The 24849-nt window shown below is 40.5% G+C and overlaps 1 protein-coding gene across 2 annotated transcripts; it reads left to right on the forward strand.

Moving 5' to 3' along the window:
• Positions 1-1726: 1726 nt before the first annotated feature.
• On the forward strand, positions 1727-24785 carry LOC122864126 (E3 ubiquitin-protein ligase RNF19A-like). 2 transcript variants are annotated; one of them, XM_044171248.1, is made up of 10 exons: positions 1727-1881; positions 12548-13409; positions 17101-17309; positions 17462-17609; positions 18158-18320; positions 18492-18606; positions 18945-19103; positions 20503-20722; positions 21173-21316; positions 21702-24785. In XM_044171248.1, exons 2-10 carry the CDS (start codon positions 12808-12810, stop codon positions 22501-22503), a joined length of 2562 nt encoding a protein of 853 aa, XP_044027183.1. In that variant the 5' UTR covers positions 1727-1881; positions 12548-12807; the 3' UTR covers positions 22504-24785. The 2 variants fall into 2 exon arrangements, with proteins under 2 accessions (XP_044027183.1, XP_044027184.1); XM_044171249.1 differs by having other exon boundaries at positions 17465-17609.
• The last annotated feature ends 64 nt before the right edge of the window (positions 24786-24849 follow it).

Genomic DNA, 24849 nt, shown 5'->3' on the forward strand with positions numbered 1-24849 from the left:
CGCTGCTGCACATTTCCCTTTTCACCTAGGAGAGGTCTGCCTTAATGTCACAGATCTTTTATCTTTCCTCAATTTACTTCCTTTTTTTAGCCAGGTTACTAAGAAACAGAGATGATAAAAAGCCTCATGAGATTTCAAAGTTTCTCTGGGGGGATTTCAGGGGGAATTTTGAACATTGAGGTCTTTATCATCAGATGCAGTATGCTATGAGAACTGATAGACAAGATAGAAAAACAGAGTTGAACACAATGTTCTCTTATAATTATAATAAACTTATTTACTGATAAATATCAAGAAGCCTCGAGGAAAATCTGACATACATTTAAAAACACACGAGCATCATAATCTGAAGGATGGAGTTTTACTTTATCGTGTGTCTTTTCTCGAAGCATATGTTAAGAAATGACCTGTGAGGAGTCAGCAGGCGAGCAGTGTGAGACTACAGAGAGCAGTGTGTGTGTGTGTGTGTGTGTGTGTGTGTGTGTGTGTGTGTGTGTGTGTGTGTGTGTGTGTACCTGTGGCCACTTTTGGCTCATGATCTAATCTTGTATTAGTCAAGTTGGGAACACGCCTCCATTTGGGGACGAATGGCTGCTCCCCCACAAGGTAAACCATTACATTTTATGGCTAAGACTCAGTTGTTGGTTATGGTTACAGTCAGGATTGAGTTAAGGTTAGGATTAGCGTTGGAGTTAGGAATGTTTACAGATAAAGTTTGGTGAATCTCCAGGGATTTAATGTAGCATGTGTGTATGTGTACTATAATATATAATATAATGTACTATAACTATGGTGTTCTTATGGCAAGGAAATGATAACATGACAAAACTATTCTCCGGTGAACCACAGGGAGGCAGTATTTCCTCTGCTAGATGATCACTGGCTGGGCAACGTGTCAAGTCAACAGCTGCTATCAGGAAGAAATGTTCCGATTGAGCAATGTGGCTTGCAAATAAAAGCGCACAGCAGACAAATCATATTATCTTAAGGGGAAACTGATATAAATAGTTTAATGTGTGTTTTTGTTTTTATTTATTTTCAGTATTTTGCAGGACATTATTTTAAGTACTTGTACATGGCAGGTGGTTTTGCTTCATTTCACTACACAATTCTGAAAGTTTGCTGAGCTTCAATGGGAAATTAACAGTAAAAAAGAAATGGTAGAATTGCCCGATGTTGGTTTGTGTTGATTTTGAGAGTATGTTATTTCACACATGCCTATTAGAACATTTTAAAAACATATCACAACTATCTAGTTTCTGACAGTTTGCCTTCAAAACACAGTCTTCATTTCCAGTGGTGGAGAGTAACTATTGTACATTTACTCAAGTACTGTAAATATTGTGCATTTATTTTATAGCTATACTTAGGCTACTATTTACTTTGCAGATATTGTAATTCAAAACATAGGATCAGTTTATGAAATATCATTGGTATAAATTAAATGATACAGTACTACTGTAACTTTACTATAATGTAAACAGTAATATAACACTTAAAAGGGGCCTGCATGCTTTTACTTTTACTTTAAGTATAGTTTGTTGTTAATACCTTTTACTTTTACTGAAATCAAATTTTAAAGGAGTTAGTTTTACTAGTAATGGAGTATTTTACAGTGTCATTACAGTGTTATTACCATCTCTTGAACCCTGATGAATGTATTTTATTGTGAAAAGAGAGCACTTCCGACCGGAAGTGTGCATGTTTTTGTAGCTATCTTGTTCTGTAGCTTGACAACACTAGTCAGACTCACTCGGGGAATGTACCCTGGCTGTCCTGCGAAGTTTTCTGCAACACTTTAAAACTACGGCTGACTGAGACATGGAGACAGCGGCATACACTTCTGTTGTGAAGTAAAAGGAGGCCGGTGGCAATTTAACGGTGAGTGTGTATAAGAATGATCTTTACAGCCAGAACTAGCCAACGTTTGGTTAATATCACACAGATCAGAACTTCCTCCTCTTCTAGGCTGACGAGAAGCTAGCACTTTTTTAGCTTTGTTAGCTTGTAAATTCTGCTCGTTAAAACTCCAGGTCGGCATAAAAGCCTCTGCTGGCACCAGATAAAGTTTTATGACCGTCAAGGTTAAATAGTTAGATAAACCATATTGCCGATTTAACTGTCTAGCGAGTGAGCAAACACTATAGCTGAGCTAGCCATCAACTCTTTCGGCGATTAAAGTTAGGAGCTAGCTTCCTGCTAGCCAAATCTGATTTCGTTAGCTAGCAGGCTAACACTGGTTAGCCAGGTGCAAAGTGTAAACAGAATTTGGTCCTTCCTGTGCCGAGCGTCAGTTGACACATGAGGTGCCTTTTCCTTTTCTTGTGAGTTATTTTAATATTGCCACTTTTTGTAAAAGAAGCCATTTCTATTAAACATACGTGGGTTGGTGTGTTTCTTTTGGATGCGAAATAACGTTATCCTCAATGTTGTCATTTCGGTACTTGTTTGCACTCACGGTTTAGGGCTCTAAAAGACGTGTTTTAGCTGAAATAGCAGAACTTACTCACTATAAATCACTTGAACAGGAGCAGACAACTCAGTTCTTGGCTACTCTACATTTATGTTACATTCATAACTCATAAACCATTTAGACTGATTGGTCTAACGTTACAGCAGAGGCTGGTTTGTTTCGTTTTCTGTTATTATTCTTTATTTGTGCATATAATAAAATAGAACAAGAGAGAAAAGTGTACAACAACATAAGAAGATGCACAGGTGGGATTAAAAAACAACAACAACCCCTAAGGGCTTGTAGAAGAAACCCACCTAACATTGAGATTAAAAACGGCTATAGTTGCCACAATTTACATGAATATTTTTAAAATATCCTAAAAGAAAAAGAGAATACAATTTCCTAACAAGAAATACTAAAGATAAAACAGTTACAGTACAGTAAAGTCATGCTTCATAATGTCAAGATTTAAATTAAAAAGTTTAATATGTTATATACACTGATAATTGGCCCTACTAATGCAGTCCACGCATGGGTCATTTGGTGCCGTATTTTGGGCATTAAATTATTTTTGGTTCACATTTTTACCGTAACTTATCTTCATGTAAAGTTCGAGTTCAGCTGTCTGAGTGTGTAGTACAATTCTAAGGTATGAGTATTTTAACTTTATGCTACTATTTCAGAGGTAAATATTGTACTTTTTACTCCACTACATTTATCTGACAGCTGTACCTACTAGTCTTATAAATATAATGCTTTGTTATACAGTAAATTAAGCCACCTGATAGTATATAAAATGAGTACAATTAGCTCTGCCTCAGTCAGCTACAATATTTAAATGCTGCTTACAGCATTTTGCTGATAATACGTACTTTTAGTAAGTAAGGTTTGTAATGCAGGACTTTTACTTCTAACAGAGTATTTTTAACTTGTGGTATTGCTACTTTTACGTAAGTAAAAGTTCTGAATACTACACCACTGGTGACTTGTTACTAAACACAAGCATGCTTCAGTAAATGGAAATGCTCTCCTACAATGTTTTTCTGCCATCACTTTAAAGCACAGTCAACACTTTAACTGAATAGATAACAGGTCAATTGCTGGGCAAAGTCCTTCCTTATGTACTGTGTGACTTTTATAGCATGCATGCTAAATTAATCCAAACCATCCTCACTGGCGTTTTCTGTCAGTGAATCAAAGTGCTTTGCTTTCTCCTAATGGCCTGTTACTGTTTAACTTCAGTTTCAGTCTCAGACTTGCTGAATGTAAACTGAATGAAACTGTTTATCCTCTTAAATTTGGTAACATTTTAGGTCCCATGTGTTTCTTGAAATGTCAGTGGCATTTCTCACCACCCATCCAAGTGATGTGTTTCGAATTTTAGTGACAGACAGTACAGTTCTCAAACAATGTATTGTTCTTTGCTTTATAAGCAAATATTTACGTGTAAGGTTATATAAAGGCATATTCCATTATTTCATATAATTTAAACCAAGGATTAGGCCATGTCTTAAAGCCATTTTACATAACAATTTTTTTCCATGTGAGTAAACCTGTGATGAAGCAAGCTACCTTTTCTTGTCATTTATTGACACACAACACTTGCATCATCACCCCCACCACTTATTTGTAACAAATCTAAAGTAGGACAAAAAGTCTCCAGTCTGAACAGGGTTAAGATTAACTGACCTACATTTGCTGGCCAGTTGTGCAGGGGACAACATTATGATGAAAGTTTAGGTTGAATTTTTTTTTTTTTTTTTTTTTTTTACATTAACCCATTAACAGTGTTTTAGATCTGTTATGTGACAGAAAAAAATCAATATTTAAATGGGAGGAATTCACGTGTTATGCTTGTTGTGCCTATGAAAGAGCCCCCTGTCGGTGTATTTACCAGTAGATACGCAGTTTTTATTCATTTTGAAGTTCTTTGCATATAGCCAATCACAGCATTTTATTTTAAGCCATATTTGTATAATCCAGTGATCATCACCCCTCTTTCACTGGTGTCACTGTGACACTGACTGACAGCCATACAGCAGCCTGTGACAGAGACACACACGACCCACGAGCTGTGGATGGAAGCAAACGTTTGCTTTTTTCCAATAAAGCCTCCTATCCACAAACATTGGCTTATCTTGACTTTTCCTTTGGCTTGATGAATGAGCTAGCAAACATTTGTGCCCCAGGGACAGATAGCAAACACGTTAACATAATTGTTGACTGCAAGGGATGGCTTTTCTAGTTTCAATTGGTCTTTGTGGGGGTTTTTCTATGTGGGACCAATAAGAAGTATGATCACAGCCTGTGGTTATCTTGATAGTCCTGTAAATCTAGGGGTGAATCCAAAGAATTTAGGATTTATGCAACTGTACTTGCTATGTTTTCTATATGTGGACTTGTATTCACGATTTCTCACATATCTCTCATATTTTCCAGCTAAATAGATTTCAAAGAGTCAAATCAGTGCATCCGTGGCTTTGATTAAACAGTGAGTCCAGGCACTGCTGGTAAATTGTGAATAGCTGTCTCTTTTGTCCTTCAAGATAGCACCATGAAGGACCACCCGTCGGCTGCTACCCCCCCCCCGTTTGGAGGGAAAAGACTTATAAGCAGAAAGGGCAGACAGTGAGGAGACTGTCATGGTATGTAGAGGGTTGATGAGTGGATTCACCAAATACCACCCATTCTGTCCCTATGTGAAATTGAATTTAATCCAACATTTGGTTTCAGCCACAGATGGTACTGAGTGATGACTTAAAAAAAACCCATAACAATCTGCAGTCTTGGTAACTCCCTTCACCATAATAAGGCACCACATACGCCTCAGGTGTTGCATTCCCCCTTTAGTTCCTGCAGGAGTTCAGATTGGTAGGCTTGCAGCAAGCAGACATTATTTAACATGTCATGTCTTCTTTACTAAGATAGCTGTTAGCCTGCATGGTTTAGAGGGGAGCTGAGATTCTCTGTGCTAATGCAGAGGCAGGGGCACAGATCCACAAACAGCCTCATGTCTTTTGTCAAGTCGTTTAGCATAGGGAAAGGACGAGAAGAAGTCAGAGGGGTCATTGCCTAAAACACTCCAGCCAGCATGGAGGGTGCGTCTGGGTTTGGTCAGGAAATGTCCGTCTTGTTAAAGGCACCCCGTGGACCTTTGGACCTGCCTGTGGAGCAGTTTTTTTAATGAGCGGGTCCCCATTTAGTTTCTCATGCATATGCACAAGGACACACATGCACATGCATGCGGATGACACGATACACGTTCCTGCCAATGGCTTCACACTATTCCACTGACCGACAGGTGACAGTAATTTGCCAAGATATGCAGTAATGCGTCAGCAAAGACAGGGAAGGAGGAGACTGCTAGCATGAAACATAATGGATGTAAACAATGCAGGTTTCAAACCTTTTAATAAAAATCAGCTTTGCAAAGATTTTATGAGCAAGGAAATACATTGATCACGTTTGTTAGACCTCAAGGACACACGCAGTGTGTTTTGGTGAGTAACACTATCTGTAAACATAACTTTTGTTTGTTTACAAGAAAACTCCACAGGGAACCTTTTTAAAGGAACCTGGTGGTAAGGGCCCATAGCTGCACATGTGGCTCCTATTGTAGCTCAAGGCCATTGCGTGGCAATGTTTGTGTTGAGGCCACAGTCGAGATTGTAGTTTATGTGATGCACGGAGACCCAGAAATACTTTGCTGTTCACAGCCATTGTAAAAGTAACGGCGCATTTCCTGAGCATCCCAGACATTAATTTGTAGGTCTGTCTGTCTGTCCATTCATCCATTCATTTATTACTGCTTGCTACTGCGATCCTGAAAGCAGGAAGTGTATGCAGACGTGGGAGAGCTGTCATTGAAATGAATGGGCAGCAATGTTTAGACCCATAGAATACATCCATGATGTGGCTCTTCTCCTTTATGGTCCTTGTCAGAACCCCACTGGGCGGCATAGATGTCCCTCTATGTAGTAGGCAAATGGCATCTCCCCTTCTGTAGCTGGGGCAAACACAAGCCATCTTTATTTGCTGTCTCCATGGTGCTGAATGGAGAAATGGCAAAAAAAAATACAACCCCATGTTTTAAATTGCTTTTTGACATGATGAATTGGTTTTTTATACTGTAGAGAATTTCACTACCTAGTCATTGCATCCCTAGTTGCATCTTTAGTTTTAATGACACTCGCATTCAAATGAAGCTGTTGCCTCATTATAGTGTTTTAGTAAATAGTGCTGAAAGCAGCCTTAGAGGCATTCACCAGTGCCTCCTGTCCCCACTCTCTGTTGAACGTCAGACATTATTATTATTATTATACTTTGGCTGGCAGATAATAGGCTAAATTGAGATTCATTAAGCTACAGGGTTATTTCAATGTCCAGCTGACAGAAAGTTGGCCGACACCTGATGAATGCTATCCAGTGTAACAATAACTTTTTTCCTTCGGAGGGATGTCTCATGCTGTAGACAGCAGTGGCAGATTCAAAAAGCTGAAATATTTCCTCTCAATGTGGCAGGCTATGTGGAAAAAGTAGCTTTTCTATGGAGTTTGTCATCCAGTCTCTGGGCTGTTCCTCCTGTTTCCTCCATAATAACTGAATGCATTGTCATGATCAGGAAGTCTGTCGTCCGGCTTTAATTTCATCAGAAATTAGCGTACTTGATGAAACACTTTGTAGAAGAGAAGAACACTTTGCTTATAGCTTAAAAAATAACAAAACGTATTTATGAAACAGGGTTGGACGTGCCAGTGTGCATTCGCAGACCTGTATCATAAAATGCTCCATTGCAATTTGGTTATGCACCTAATTGTCTCTTTGCAAAATTACAGGCAATGGAAACCTGCAGGAGCCAACATGTTATTGCTTCGTGGTCTGGGGCCATACTTGTTAAAACCATTACCACTGCAGCCCCGAATGACACATTTTGTTTCTATTTTTTTCCCATCCATCTTGACACACAAATTATAGTGCAACTCCCAAAAAATTTCAATAAGCTTGCAGTGACCTGTCTCTCCAGTAGAAAACCACAACTTTAAATCATATTAAAATGGTAATCATGATGTAGCATCAGCTGATGCAAACCATTTATTCTGCCGCAGTAGGCTTCCTGCCCCGGGATTGTCTCAGGAACTGGGACACCATCCCAGTGTGTGAACCGCGGTTGCATGTGATTGCCTTCAGCCACAGAACTTGAATACATACATGTACGTGCAAATGCACACACACACACACACACACACACACACACACACACTGACCGCAGTCACATGGAAAGTCCCACTCACTCTCAGTACAGTGCCGAAGCAGGCTTTTCCAGTTTAATTACGCCTTGGGAGTGTAATTTCACATTGACTTGCGGGTTGCTTGAAATTGCTCGTCTGTCTTGTTAAAGTTTCCTCTTGCTCACGTGATTTGGCTGGTTGACCCAATACATCATCAAGCTTTGTGATGATGTGGAATTATAGTGTTAAGACATCACTTTCGCCTGGATACTCACGGGTGGCTCTGGAAATATCCTGCTAAATAAAGTTTTCATTAGTTGCGATTAAGAGATCATTCTGCTTGATTGACTTGAGTATTTTTAAATTTGCAAGTGTACATATATTACCTGAAAAAGTGAAGCTCCTATTTCACAAAAGGTTTTGCAGTTTTTATTCTGGACCGGTTTACAGGCTACAGTATTGTGCCATGTCTCCAAATTCAGCATGGTCTGTCTTTGAGTCCGTGGCATCATTGTTTCCAACAAACTGTCAGATGTGTTGTCTCACGTCACCTCACATCATCTCATGTCGCGTTACCCGCTGGTGTTTTGTGTTGCTTAAATGTCAGATGTCTTATGCAGGCTTTGGGTTTTAAATGTGACTCTTAAACTTTCAGAACCACCAATTAAAACACATTATTCTTTACAACTTGGCTGCAGTGCTAATGGCTTGATGAGGTGCAATTATGGTTTAGACTTTTTAAAATCTCATTTATCTTTAGTTCACAGTTTAACATATAGGTTTCATTAAATTTACTTAGACCTTGTAGTCAGCTAAATATGGCTGCTAAACATCTAGTCGTCCACACCCTGTGTTTGTTTTATATAGTTTGTTTTTCAGCAAAGTGTATTTGTGAAACACTTAAATTTCAAGCGTTACTGCCTGTTAGATGATTGATATAGTACCTCAGAGATACTTGATTGAATCTTCCATTTATAATGGAGGTGGGCCGCCTTCTGAGTTAATGACCACCTCCGCTAACGTGAGAACTTTGTATACTTTTATGAAATAATACCATTTGGAGGTGAGGGTTACAACCCCACAGTGTTTGCTTTAAGCCAGTGTGTATTGCTTCAAACAGTGTCTGTGCGGTATGTTAGTAGCGGCTTCTTCTACCATCCCCCCCATCAGATGTCGTCTTGTGAGCATCATGTCCCACCTGCCACTCAAACTGCAGTTATGTTTTTCTTGTGACATGCTGCTGTCTGAGAATCAAGAGCGGCTCTGCTACTTCAAGTGTCGCTTGCTCTTGGTCTTAACAGCCCTGTTATCACCTTGATATCAAAGCAATCACAGTGTTGGTACTCTAAATGTGACCTTTAAAGAGGTAAAAGGGCTAGATGTTTACACTGCCCATATTTTATAGTGCTCTTATTGTTGTATTATGATCAAGGTGTGTGGAGTAAACCTAATGTAAACACTTAAGGGAAAGAACCGTTATGAGCAAGTTCTGGCTATTAGTAATTTGATCTGAATTTTCAAAGCATCAAACAGCCAAAGGGGGCTAAATCATTTTATCCAGTTCAGCCTTCTACATGTGCTTTTGTTGTCCAGCTTTTACTGTATGTAACCAGTTCATAAATAGTTCAGGCCTTTCCACAGAGTTCATCTTTAGGCTCAAGGTGTTGATTGTTTTCTGACAGCTAGTTCCCTTTGTCCAGTCTGCATACCTACGTGGACCTAAGTCTTGTCAGTGAAATAACTGCTGGTTTACATTGGAAGTGTTGCTTCATTCAGTAAGCATCATACATCTTCCATCTCATATTTACATCTGTGTCACAGTATATTCCCCTCCTAGCAAAATGTGATCAGAAAGGTGGGGTAGTGGATGGTGAGACCTCCCCTGCAGCGTGTAGGCCAGGTTTAGACCTCATATCTCAAAATGTGTGTGAAGATGGATTGCAGTTTACTCCCGGCATCAAAAAGCCTCTCAAGTGCACATCGAGTGGCTACTTGTAGTGACATTCTGCTTTCCACTTGACATTTTTGTGTGGGAAACTGACTGTTGCTAAACAGGTAAAACACACATTTGCACCTGTTAATATACAGTTTGAGATGATCTGAAGTAGCAAATTGGTACCTCAGCTTTGAAACCTTGTCAGAGTTGTTTGGAAAAATCTACTGTGTTTAGGAGCTTTAGATTTAATTTACGTTTACACTACACAACACCAGTCCAATCCAGGTTGGAGGTTGGGCACACATCCCAGACAACCTTCAGTGCTAGTTGTTCATTCAGAATTAATTCATCTTATAATATTTGGTTGATATGAAGGAGGAAGGAGACACGTGCAGTCTAGGCACCAGACTGAATCTTGCTTCAGTCTTTTAAAACTCTCCTCTAATACTAAAGTAGCTTTAGTAAAACTTAACTTCTGCCTGCATGTCATCATGAGGGAAGAAAAACTGCAGCCAGTCAGACCAAGGTTTCAAGGTTATTAGGGTGAGTGTTTGCACTTGCAGGCTTGCTGTCCCAGTTGAGATTTGCAGTGGGCTTGTTAATTAGTCACCTTTTTGGCTCTCACTGGAATTTCCCTGAAATTAGTCCCTAATGACACACACACACAAACACAAGTGCATACTGAAGCAAGGGAAATCATTCTGTGTCCTCCATTTTGCCCATTTGGTATTATGCTTTAGAAGTTGAATCTGCAACTATAGTTTTGAGGACATGTCAGGACCAGTAAAGGCAAAGTCTCAAAGTGTCACACAGATACAGAAAGTTGTTCAAGTTGGGGCTGCCCCCTAAAAGTCGATTACTCGAGTCACCAGTCGAGTAGACCCCGAGTCGATTGCACTTTTTATTTTTTAGCTGCGTCACTGAACACAAAGCTATGCAGTAGCATCATCATGGCATGGTAAACTTTACAAACCGAGTCATGTCTCAAAATGACCAAACCACAAAGCTAACTGATGGAAGTAGAGAAGGGTAATGGAAACAGAGGGCAGCATGACGCCGGACCACAAGAAGCAGTACAGTGTGACTCGTGTCTGTTGGCAGCTCCAGTGCTGACTGTCAGTGAAGTCAGCTAAACTACTTTTGAACCAGATGCTGGTACAACCTCCACTACTGCCGTCCTGTGTGACTGAGTCTTCGACTGACAGAGCTGTCAGCAGCCCGGCAGGAGTGACGCTCTGTGGTGCGCTAGGATTTAATAACTGAACTATGACAAGGATGCACACTTTCTGACTGTGTGGAAATCTGATGGTTTCACATCACAGACGATGAACAAAGGCATTAAAACGTGAGTCTTACAGGTAAAGCATGAGAGTAATATAGGCTGATTTAGGAGTGTGGGGCGGCTGCTCTGCAGGTGCACTGAACTGCACAGGGGCGTGAAATATTTCTCATATTTGTAGTTTTGTCGGTTTGAAGTGTCGACTTTGAGAATCCTGATTTGGGGACAGCCCTAGTTCAAATTCCTGTGGTTTAAACCTTGTGAGAAATTAAAATAAACTCTCTTAACCAGGGCACAAAATGTGTTTGTTGGAATAGCGGTAACATTGTGTTGAAATGAACTAATAAACCAACGTGTTTATTCCAAGGAGATTTAAGTGTTTTTAATAACATTGCATAGCCCCTAGCTGCAGCACTTCTTGCTGATGTCAGTCGTTTGTCTGCAGTGCTGTGTTTTGTTCTATTCCAAATGAGAGACGAGTTGGACAAATTTGAGAACATAAATAAAACATGCAGTTTCTTCACTTAAGTTGAGAACAAGCCACATGATTTTAAAGCCATATCATAGTCTGATTTGGCCATGGTTATTTGTCTTAAAGATCTGTCGAGTTCACCAGTCACCTTGAATTAAGTCACCTTAATTCCCAACTGAGTCTCTGACCAGTTAAAGCTGTCATTTGTCCAGCATTTTTTATGTTGGCTGTAACTGGAATCTGGGTGTTATTGTTGCTGAAAGGGGGATGCAGCACAGAATCAGGTGCCAATGTTGAAGGATCCCTTGCTGAAATGCAAATAGTGACATATTAGTACTCATTTTATTCTACTCCTTCCACTAGTTGGTCTCTTTGGGAATCAGTCCAAGGCAGAGATGTTTGTCCAAAACATGTAAATTCATTAACTGAGTTGGGATCTGTCAACTCTGTGGAAGCCTGCATAGCACCACACCCACAAACTGTGTTGGGGTTTTTTTTAGCACAAAATGTGCTTGTCATTACTTGAAGGTCTCTAGTATGTCATTTGTGTTAGTGTATAGTCAGCAGGACAGAATAACTTTTAACTGCTTATACTTGTCTTGTTCTGTGTAGCATCACCTTCAAACAGCTGCCCTTCAAATCCACTACAAGTGCATTTAAACACTGCTCTCGCAGATGAGTTATGCTTTAGTTGTTCATATTGTGTCAAATAAGAGCATGTGGCTGCTCTAGAGGCACATTGACACAGCTGTGGCTACATCTGAGATCTAAGATGGGAAAAACACAGGATTTTGTCTTGTTTTGTCTACACATGACTAATATGGACTCTAGGGAAAGCCTGCAGTCTTTTTATGTAAGCAGTCTCATGTGCACAAACACACATACACAGAAGACACGCCTGAAAAAATGCCTGAAGCATGCCAGAAAACTCCTAATTATCAAAGGGATGGTCTTTCCTTAACACAGAGATTAGTGAAATACCTCAATGATAGTTGTCTTGTCTTGATTTTGTCACAATTTTTAATGTCATATCTCCAGTTGATTGTTATGCATCCTGAGAAACACACCACTACATTGCGCTTCCAAATGCTTCTGTTTTTGCCGTCGAACATTTAAAAGTTAATGCAGTCAGCTTTGGTTCTGTACCTGATTTTCTGTTTTCTTTTCTATCTCTCAGGCTGGTGTCCTACATCTGAACATCTATATCTCATCACTGTGATTTAAACCAGGGACAAACCACACCACAGACTTCCAGACCTCCTATACCAGCCTCCAGCCACTATGTCCTAGCTAACAGTGGCTCAGCCCCCTCCATTGACCATCCTGTCCCTTAAATCCCAGTCCCTCTCTCCATCTTCCTCCCTCTCCCCGTCCCTCTTCTCCTTTCCTGATGTGGTGATTTCTGGTCGTAGCACCAGCGGCACCCCTTCTGGCGTGATGAGCAGCCTGCACCAGCAGCATCATGGCAGCACAGGCTCTGAGCGAGACCTTCACTCTGCTGCCTCTTCTGTTAGCCTCCCTTCAATTAGAAAGACCCCCAAGAAGCGCCGCCTGTCCCTCCACTCACTCTTCAGTCGACGACGTCGGCCTGACCGCGACCCCAAGCGCAAGTCCAGGCCTCTGCAGGCTGGAGTGGACTCCATTGTCAGCACCGAAAGTGTCCAGGCAGAGACTTTCCATGATAAAACTTCTGACCATTCTGCACTGGGCGCAGCATCGACTTCATCAGTGTCGGGTTCTTTATCAGAGCTGCTGGAGTGCCCTCTGTGCCTACTGCGCCATGCACGCGAGCACTTCCCAGACATCATGACCTGTCACCACCGCTCCTGTGCAGACTGCTTGCGACAGTACCTGCGCATTGAGATTTCGGAGTCTCGTGTCAACATCTGCTGCCCTGAGTGCTCAGAGCGCTTCAATCCCCATGACATCCAGATTATCCTGGGGGACCGAGCCCTCATGGAGAAGTACGAGGAGTTCATGCTGAGGAGGTGGCTGGTGTCTGAACCTGACTGCCGCTGGTGCCCTGCCCCTGACTGTGGGTAAGAACGAGAGCTTTATATAGGAATAACATATTAGGACAACATACTCTTTACATAAATTATGACTCACCAGCTGAATCGAGGTCAGAGCTTATTTGATTTGGGTGACATGATGGTTTAAAAAGGGTTTTAGTCTTTTAGACAAATGAAGATTATCTAAAAGACTATGAAGATTGCGCAGTCAGGTGTAACTCAAGGGTGGGAACAAATTTAAAATATTTTTCATATTAAGTGTTATCCACTTAACATTTATGGCAACAAAGCATACTCAGATTTACAGGGTCTAATTTAGTCAGTTAGCCATAAAAGTTTCAAGTATGTAAGATTATTTCCACATAGACTACAACTTTTATTTAATATTTTAAAATCTCTATTTCGGTTACCTGAGATGTGCTTGATGTTTTGTACACCTGATAGAAAAAAACATGAGTCCCAAAATAACATAGTAAGGAGCTACATCAAGGAAACTTCAAGGCTGTAATCTGGCCTTTTGAAGTTCACCCCAGCTTCTGTGTTGATGCCTGAGTTATAAATATCTCATAGCAGTAATAGACCTATTTATTTTGTCAGCCTGATGAGTCGTGATGTGAACAGCAAGTGATGGTGATGCCTATTGTTATCAGACTGTACCTGTCACTTTTCTAACCACATAATGGTCATACACTGTAGAGGGACATCAATATATATACATCCCTAAATATAGGAGCATATTAAACAGTAAAAAGGGACTCAGACCCAGTCCATTCCTTCAGCCACTGCTCAAAACAAGATGTTATTGAAACTCTGTTGATTCTCCCAAACTATTTTTCTGGTTTCCCTCTTTCACAAGGAAGTGACAGTGTAGGTCAGGGTCTTGTATGTTTGGAGCTGGTATGGACTCAACAGTTTGCTCACATGGGCCTGAACGGAGGCTAACATTATGCTCTCCGTGCTCACCAGGTCACCCTGCTTTACCTGTTGTTTAATGCACCTTTAGGCCATGACTACCGCCGTGCACACAGCATAATCAAAACTGCTCATCTGCATTTGCGACAGTCTGTTTTTTAATGTTTTTTTTGCTGATGCAGATGCTGGCAGGAGTGTTTTAAAGAAAACTATTCATGCATAGTGGTTTACGTAGTTTTAAAGCACTTACTAGCCCAAATTCCCTGCATTCAGTTATCATATTCAGTTATCATATTCAGTAAAGGCTTCACCCTTCACTCTCTCTCTTGGCTTTGTTGCATCAACACTGCAGACCCTGTCTGTTGGAATAATGGCTCTTTCATGAGCTTTTTTCAGCTCTTCTTGCTCTCGTCATCTAATCAGTTAAGCTCTGGCTCACTGTCACACTCTCCACTGTTTAATGCTGTCGCTCTTCATTGTTGTATAATTACGCTCGCTTAGTTATTAAGCTGTGTTGGTCAGCTCAGCAGTTAGGTTCGTCAAAGTTAAGAATCCTCTACATGAACATTGACGTAAAAAGAGATAAATCATTCATCCTTATGCGAAGTAGAGTCTTGGCTTTACAGTGGTGTCATACATAGTTCAACACACTTGTTGTGGTTTGGGGTTGGTATGTCTAAACCTTGATCAGCTCTGTTTTTGTACTTTGTGCAAATGAAGTTGTGTTTTAAAAGGGGACCACTAGTTATCAGTATAAAAACATGAGTCTAAACAGGAATGTAGATGTCTCACTGATAGATTATGATTATACGTTGAAATGGATGTGGGAAAACACAGGATAGTAATAATACCAAAAGGTCCATTTGGAAGTTCTCCCATCCTCTTTATGACTTTTACACCATTTGCCATCAGTTTGCCTCACTGAGGTGTTAGTGGAGACTGTCTGGAAACTGTCTAGACTGAATGCTCTGTAGGTATATGGTGCACCGACACACACTACTACTACTGCAAAGTGTGTCAGTTTCTGGGGAAACATTTAAAAAAACATTGTAATATGATGTCATGATGTCATTTATTGGTACATTTGTTTTTGTTTCCTTCATGTGACACCATAGCACAGAAAACCACTATAAAATATTTAAAATATTATGGAAATTCTACAGTATCTATGATCATAGTCCATCACTACTCTCATTTTTAACTTTTATCTTTTTAATAACCGTGTGAGGGTAAAATCAGTTTTTAACTGTAATCATGCAAAGAAAGGCTTTTAATAAACCTCATCTCCCTGCTCTACTGTAAGCTAGATTGCCTAAAGTTTCTTTTTCTTTTTCTGTCCATTTCATCCCCTTTTTCTATCTTCCACACTCGTCAGTGCCCAAGGTGATGTCTACACAGTCCAAGCCCAAATCTATTCAATTTACTATAATGCAAAACAAGGAAAAGCAGAAAACTCTCTCATTTGGGAAGCCCCATCAAACGTTTGGCATTTTGACTTTTAATTGATTATCAAAATGGTGGCCGATTAATCGACAAATCGTTGCAACTTTACTCTCAAGAATTTCTAAGTAATTTAGTTATTATTAGATGTCTGTGTTTATAAAAAAATAATGCATAGTACAAGGGCTATGGTTTGCTTCACCAGAATTACTCTTGTTTATTTTTAGCCAGAAATAAAGGAATTCTAATTCACCTTTACTAACACGAAATGTTATTTCTCCTCTGCTTACTGCTGACTTTGAGTAAAAGACTTCTTTTACATAACTACCACTTTCTTCACAACTGTCGCCACTGTTGCTTCTCTGGTATCAGCTAATGTTAGCATGTCTATTGGATTAAATACTTATCTAATTTTAACCAAGATCTTGACTAAGTTAACAGCTGTGTATAATCAACAAACAGCGCTGGTGTGTATATCAGCTGATGCCACAACCGCTTACTGAGCTTAATAATATAAATATAAAATTATTTTTTAGGGAATTTGTGCTGAACTTAATAAGCAGCTTTGTTGTGCTGCAGGCTTTGCTTCACAGAATTACATTCCTAAATAAAGATATTATGCTGCAGGTTCACAGTGTGTCAGAGTTGATCAGGTTTGAGGTTTTCATGCAAGCTGCAGACTCTTATTTTAATCATTTACACTGGACCTTTATGCTTTTGCACACAGTGATATTCAGCTGTTACACAATGTCCAGTTTATACGTCAGAGTGTTTGTTTTTCCATATCGTCTGTTTCTAATGTTCCCATGATAACCATAATACGGGATGCTGAATGGCAGCAACAATCTCAGGATTTAACTGCGGCTCTCATACATGTACTTACTTTATTAATAGACCAGGTGCTCTGCACTCCTTAACTGAGGTGTTCCTTTCAAGAAAATAATTATTAATGTCTTATCCATACCACAGGGACGCAAGTAGGTGTGTGAGTCAGCAAGCAAGGGGAAACAGTTGCTCCCATCATTCACAAATAATAAAAACCATTTGTATTGTATTTATAACAGAGCTCACTGGTGAAATCATTATGGAAAGCCAGCTAATTTCCTGTGTTTATGTAACAAACACGTCTGAAAGTGTTGGATTTCTGAAGATGTAAATAGCAGCAGTGTATATTGTGAAAGTGTATTGGATTTTATAGAAGTGGCTTCTTGGTTTTACCCACCCTAGTTTTATTCTCCTGCTCTGCCCCTACACTTGTCTTTTTAGCCCTGCTGACCCCTAGTGTTGTGCTAAACTACTACATCCATGCTCTCCTAAAAGCAAATACTAACCACCATTTTGGCTGAATTTTTTTTTTCTCTCTCAGTTACGCAGTCATTGCGTTTGGCTGTGCCAGCTGCCCAAAGATCACCTGTGGGCGTGAGGGCTGTGGGACAGAGTTCTGCTACCACTGCAAACAGCTGTGGCATCCCAACCAGACATGTGACACAGCACGGCAACAAAGGGCCCAAACTCTCCGGCTGAGGAATTTCAGATCCTCCTCCCTCAGCTACAGCCAAGAGAGCGGAGCCGCAGGTAACATACAAATAAATACCTCACACACGTCTGTACCTTAAGCACTCATACTCGTGCACAGATGAATTAACAGTATACGCACTATAAATATTCACCAAAAATACTGCATGCAAAATGCCTCTCTTGCTTTCTCTCAATCAACCTGCCCTCAGTAGGTGATGATATCAAGCCATGCCCTCGTTGTGCTGCCTACATCATCAAGATGAATGATGGGAGCTGTAATCACATGACCTGTGCTGTCTGTGGCTGCGAGTTTTGCTGGCTCTGCATGAAGGAGATCTCTGACCTGCACTATTTAAGGTGAGACAAACGTACAGCAGATAAAAAAACTGGTCATCTGCACTCAGCAGTTTCTACAGTTGTTTCTTTCCTGCTTTTTTTTTTTTTTTTAATTTTGCCTTTGTTTGAGAGCTAACAGTGTAGAGAGACAGGAAACATGGGGAGAGAGGGGTGCAAGAAAGGTCCCCAGCCAGAATCGAACCATAACTCTAGTGCACAGTGCATTGAATTTCAGTTTTGTTTGAGCGTGAAAGTTCATTCTTTACCTTAACCAAAATCTGAGTATGTGTGAGTATTCATTGTTGATTTGTGATGCATGTTTAGTAGTTGATTGTTTCTTCTGTGCACTGATAGTCTGGAAATAGTCAATGAACTGAAATTGTATGATTATATTTAAATTAAGTTATTTTCAGAAGAAAAGATCATTGTTTCAACTGGGGGGTTTTTCAGTCATTCTTTTACATGAGTACTTAGCTCTTTACTCATGTTGTAGCCCTAGTTTTAGTAGTTATGGTAACCATGATACACACACTGAGAACTCATTTCCTCTCTCCCTCCAATCCTCTCAGTCCGTCAGGCTGCACCTTCTGGGGGAAGAAGCCCTGGAGCAGAAAGAAGAAGATCCTCTGGCAGCTCGGCACGTTGGTGGGCGCACCCGTGGGCATCGCCCTCATAGCTGGTATTGCCATCCCTGCAATGATCATTGGCATCCCAGTTTATGTGGGCAGAAAGGTGAGAGCTCACGCCAGACAGCTGACAAATTATGTGGAACAATAGTGGTCAAAACCAACAGTTTATTCTGATAGATGGAAAGCATAGAGTGAGACAAAAGACAGCTAGCAGTGGTACAGCTGTAGTTCCAGAGAGTTTTATAAGGTAATTATCAATTATGTGAATCCTCAGATCCATAATCGCTATGAGGGCAAGGACATCTCTAAACACAAGAGGAACTTGGTAATAGCTGGTGGTGTGACGTTGTCGGTGATCGTGTCGCCTGTGGTTGCAGCTGTCACTGTTGGTAAGAAAGAAGGGTTTTTCTCTCTTTTTCCCTCTGGACTTTCTCTCCTTCACCATCTGTTTCTCATTTCAATTATTTAAAAGGGTTTCCTTTGGTGGGTCGCAAGTATAAAATGAGTACCGTATAAAAGCATCAACCGGGGTTTGGAAATTGGTCCAAAACATTTGTCACAAGCCATTCTTGTCTTTCTTGCTTTGAACTGTCTAAAAAAAGTGGATATGCTGGGATTTTTTTTTTTACACTGTTTCGTAAGGAATATGCTATATATTTGCAGTTTGCCACTGAACCTCGATAAAACTTCCACTGTGTTAAGTGTGTGTTTACATTGTGTTGCGCAGGCATCGGTGTCCCCATCATGCTGGCTTACGTCTACGGAGTCGTCCCGATCTCACTGTGCCGGGGCGGAGGCTGTGGAGTGTCTACTGGCAATGGTAAAGGGGTGCGAATCGAGTTTGATGACGAAAATGACAACATAGGCAGCGGGGCAGCAGCCACAGGTGAGTGTCTCTAACAGATGGAAAGAAGGATGAACAACACAGGAAAGCAATGCCACTGATCTCCTACGTGATCCCAGGAGTATTCAGAATATACAACAAGAGGCAGAAGTACAATATACACTTAAGCTTCAACTTAACTTCATTTTATTGTCCCCAAGTGGAAATTTCTCCTGCAGTCAGGTGAAACACAGAACAGACTAAAAATACATAAATCATGAATAAAAATATGTAAAACCCACCACACAAACGCACATGAAACAATGTACATCAAGTGACAGCACAACATAAAACCCAGAGTACATCCAGCCATCTTCCAAAGAAGCTCAACACACCATGAAACATGTCAGATTAAAAGACAAAACACAGGAATATCAATAAACCTGTTGCATTTCTATCTCATTTTGAACTTTTGCTGCTCGTGTTCCAGTCTCGTGCTGCTTTGCTTTCTACCACTTTTGCATTCTTATTAGCTTTTGTCACTCAGTGCATCGTAAGCTTATTCACAAGTTATTCTTGTCAGAATGACCCAAATTTGCTTATATATAACATATACATAACATTTATTCTCCTGTCATACATTTGCTGTAGACTGAATAATGGGTCATTATTATTATTGGCACAATCAGCACAGTACCTGAATATTTGGAAAGCAGCAGCTTTTTAGTGACCATAACACAAGGGGTTGTGGTAGATGTGTGTACTGGTACATTTGGCTTGCATAAGTACACCTATATTTGTCAGTGCCTTTGTGTGTGCATCTAGATTATTCATAGCCCATGAAGTGCCAAAACAGTTAATAAGAAATAAGTGTTTGAGGTGTGATGGTGTGAAATGACTGGCACAGTGTCAGTGGTTTTTCCTGTCAGTGCGTGTTTGTTACTGTCGAACTGACGGCCGCGTGAGGTCGAGCTCATCTTGCTCTCCCAGGAGGTGTTTATGGAGACGGGATTGTATTTCTCACAGCTTCTGTCAACACTGTGAATGATAATTATGAATCCAAATGGCAGCAGGGACTTTGACCTTTCCAGGAACAAAAGTTGCGACTTGGTGACAAGTATTCACACCTAAGAATTCATCAATCTGTTGTTCCAGGATGAATTTAAAGCCTATAAAAGTCACTGATTAAACTTGGTATTGAATAAACTTAGGGTCCTGACCTCAATTTCTCTTTTGTTTGCTCTTGTTATCTGGGGTCGCCTGCCCAAGTTCTTCTTCATGGCTCAATCTGTATTTCCCTCCTCATCCTTTTAACCTATTTTTTTCTTTCACAATCGCCCCTCCTTTTTTTTTTTTTTGGTTTCTCCAAACTAAATAGTTCAAAGAAATGATATGCCTAGCTCTTCTTTGTCCATTAAACCTTCTGTAAATTGAGAAAATGACATTTCTTGTTTCTCCTTAGACACAACCTCGGTGGCAGAGACTCGGCTCAACAATCCCAGCCTTGGAGATGGTGCTAGTGTCGGCGGCCTGACGGGCCTGAGCCTCAGCGTCAGTGGGAGCCACATGGAGCGCTGCGGCATGAGCTCCACTCAGCGGGACAACATGAGCGACAATGCCAGCACCACAGCCCTCGCTGGGACCAGCATCACTGGCAGCCTCTCTGGCAGCTGCTACAACAGGTAATAGACTGGACCTGGATGATCTCTCCATTGCTATAAATGTTTGTTTTTTGGGGGGTTTTGTTTTGTTTTTTGAGAAAATTGTGGCCAAAGAATGGTACTGAATGAAGCATAAACACGGCCATTAATATTTTATTATTATTATTATTATTATTATTATTATTATACTATTTGACCAGCAAAGAGTGCACATTTCATGCAGGTGTGTTTCTTAATTTGCACACTTCATATATACATTTTTATTTACGAGGAAAAAAGTGATGGTGCATGTTGATTATTTTGAGATATTAATATTCAATAAGCCTTAATGGATACATTTCATGGTATTGTCTTTGGAAAAAAAACATCTTAGTGTCTGCCATTGTGTTCTTCTATGCTGGATAAAGCAAACATGCAGCGACTCATCGAGATGTTAGTTATTTTGTATTTTGTGTCAATTGTTGTATCCAGGATGGAAGTGCAGGCTGATGTCCAGAAGGAACGCTGCAGTCTGAGTGGAGAGTCAGCCACTGTCAGTCTCGGGACAATCAGTGACAACGCCAGCACAAAAGCCATGGCAGGATCCATCCTCAATGCCTATATGCCTCTGGAAAGGTCAGTAGTCTGAGCATACTCATCCTCCTTGTTGCAACAGAACATTTCTTTAAAAAAAAAAAAAAAAAACATGCCCTAGTTTTTCTCGTACCTTTTGCCAGACGCCCTGTGGTCAAATTGTTTGAAGGAAAGTCGTGTTTTTATCAGTATTTACTGTACTGCATGCTCTCTGCTATAGTAGACAATAATGCTGGAAGCACATAAAAACTAATTTGTTGTAATAATTTGTCATTTGGATACTTGAGTTATTTATTGTTTGCTCTGTAGTCAAAAGTAAGAGTAGTTGATTCTCAATAAACATGCAAGTGAATATGCATGATAGATGCTAAAGATGTTTTTTTTTTCTTTTACTGTTTTTGTTATTTACTGAGATTTTGTTTTGCAGGGACAATAGTCTGGAAGTTCAGGCAGACATGGAGTCCAAACAGGAGAAGGTGAGACACTACAGCGCCAGCAGCAGCCTGGATGAAGCCAGCTGTAGCAGTAGCACTGGCGGCCTTAAAGGTGCTAGTGGTGGTACATGCTCCTCCACCTGCTGCTGTGCGCAGCACGACAACCACTGCTGCCCCTCGTCCCCCTGGTCAAAGGAATCCTCCACTTCAGGGGGCAAGAAGAGCAAAGGAAAGCTTTGGAAAAGAGCCAGCAGCTGCAGCAGCAGCAAAGGAGAAACAAAAATTAACGAGACACGGGGCGATATGGATGCTCAGCTCCTGGAGCAGCGCAGCACTAACTCCTCTGAGTTTGATTCACCATCTCTGAGCGGCAGCCTGCCCTCAGTGGCCGACTCACACTGTAGCCACTTCTCCTCAGAGCTGAGCTGCTCAGACCCTGAAACCTCTCGACCAGCTTATCCATCCTGCTCTGCACCAGTGGACCCCCACCCCCATCATTCCGCCGCCACCTTCAGCGATGTCACCATTGCACCCATGCCCGAGGTGGAGAACGACCGCCTGGAGCATTATCCACCTCAGAGTAGCCACGCAGCCTTCACCCACCGCCTACTATCGTCATCTCCACCTGCTTCGCCAAAAGAGGGCAGCAGTGGGACGTTTCTATACATCAACGAGGAGAGTGGAGGCGACCTCGTAGACACGGAGAAAGGCGAGAAAATAAAAGAGACCACCAAAAACACTGCCGCACAGCCTGTAAGCCCAACAGGGAATCGCTGTATACAAACAGACATCTAAATGAAACTCTCCTGTTTTCTGGGTGTTACCACTGCTAGATCACTTAGCCTTATCACCTAATTTCACTCTTGAGTGAAGCCCCCCCTCATACATCTTGGGAAGCTGGTGGTCAAGTTTAAGTTTAATTATATTTTTATCTGCTGTGGAGGCAGGAATATTATGTGAATGTCAGTCTATACAGTTACAGAGAGGGTCGAGGTTCAAGTTGGAGAGAGATTTGTGAATAAAGTAAACAGGAGCACAGTAAAGTCAGAGAAGATGGTGGGTTCTGTTGTTCAGTGACAGAACAAGCAGACCCATGTGAACCAGAAGTTACAGCCTGTTGTTGAAGCGGGGAGCAGCGAGGCCTGTAGTAGGTAGAGATGAATGTATATGGACAGGTATAAAGTATGTTATCAGGGTGGTGAGATACTGCAGAAGCCCCATCCAGCTATTATGATGATCTGCAAAGGCCCTGAATGATTTTCTGAATCCGAGCTCGAGGTAGTTCTTACCCTTATTCCTGATGCTTATAAAAAGCAGAACTGATGAAGCTGGATAGGCGTAAGTAAAATGTCTGATTCTTTTCAATAGTAAGTTGAGCTGCTATTTCAAAGCCTGAACCTATTCTCCTTCTGACATCTGCAAAAATCTGGTTCTCTTCTGGGTTTGCATGAATCAGGGATGGATATGTCATCACTGTGGTCCACCGCTGTGCCACCACTTAATTCTGTGACTTCTTAAAATGGCATGAGAAACACCACAGCTAAAGGATTGTTGAACCTAAGAGGGACCAGTCCATACTGTAGCAAATTATATTTTTCCATAATCATCTATAAGTTTGTTTAAAATGTGACTCCCGTGTTTTGTTTTGTTTTTGTGCTTTGTTTTTACTTATTTTTATTTTCCATTTTGGGAAAGTTGGTTTTAATGTTGAAGCCCTGTGTTGGGTCCATGTTTTTAGTATAATCGGGTGGGTAATGTGTTGACAGCGACTCAAACCATAGCCCTTATTCCTTTTTTAAATATTGTGCATTTAAGACAGCTGCCATCTTGAATTAATTAATCTTCACAAGCCCGTCTGCACTGGTAGAAAATAGTTTGTTTGTGGTTGAACAAAATCAGCAAAAAAAGGCTCTGATATACTCCTCTTGTGTATTTGAGCACACACATCCTTCAGTGATTTTCAGTGATTCAGTAGTGAATGTATAATGATAATAGGGTTACATTTTGGATTCCCCCTCCGTAATTTCCACAAAATATAATTTTTGATTCAGAGCTTTGGGTGTATTTTAACTACAATGTGTTTTAAGTTTTCTTAAATCCTTGCAAACAATTAATGCAAATAATTTTATATTTGTTGGACCCACAGTGCCTTTTGGGGAAAAATCCTTTATAGTGTTTTTATTTTAATTTCCTCATTCTGTATGTCTTCAAATGATAACATAAAAATCAGAATTTATTATATTTGCCTCATAAAACACATGAAACCTGTTGCTAAATACTCACCCTCCCCTGAGTGCTAATGCTAGCTTTCACACTAGCTTGTTTAGCCTACCAAAGACTGCTCTCAGGCCACTACAATTTAGACTACACTTGACAGAACCATTAATGTAGTTTGAGGTACCTGAATGATTTCCTTGTAGAAATCTACTTTAATAGTTCAGTCCATAAGGTCGAAAAATGGCGTCTGCAGATCAGAAAAGCCATGACAATACAACATTGGATTAATCCTGATTTGGCGGCAGTACTTTAAATCTCAAGACTAAAATGGGTTTTTTGGAGGGGTTTAAGTCATTTTTAGGAATTATATTTTAAAAACATTTCCCTAAAGTAGCCAAAGTCAGTTTACCTGTGTTGTCGGTCAGCTCCTGTTGGCAATAAAACCGTCTTTATCCAAAGCGATCAGCATTTTGAGTATCAGATGTTGTGTTTAGCAGCTGTTGTGAATCAGCCTGACCACAGATTGCTCTGCTGGGATGTCAACCAGCCAAATTCAGCATGAGCCGTCTGGGAGTAAAGAGTTAGTCATCAGAGAAACTGTGGTGTCAACTAAAAAGTTTTTGTGCACCTCAAAAGCCTCCAACTGCAGGATATTCCCACCCTGTTTATGTTCCTTCTGTTAAAAATGCCTGTTAAATTCCTGTGAGTTTTATATTATTATTTGAAGACTAGTGCCAGGTCTATTTTCTAACTTGGTCAAAAGAAGCTTATGCTATTTGAAAAAGTATATATTCCCAACTTATTTGCTTCATAATGTGCATGTAAATGCATATCCTTAAATAATAAAATTCTCTATCAAGCTTGTTGTCTCTATATTTTGACCTGAAAATGATGGTTTTCTGTAGTGCAGCCATTTACACTTTG

This window comes from Siniperca chuatsi, linkage group LG17, assembly GCF_020085105.1.
Source record: "Siniperca chuatsi isolate FFG_IHB_CAS linkage group LG17, ASM2008510v1, whole genome shotgun sequence".
Lineage (NCBI taxonomy): Eukaryota > Metazoa > Chordata > Actinopteri > Centrarchiformes > Sinipercidae > Siniperca > Siniperca chuatsi.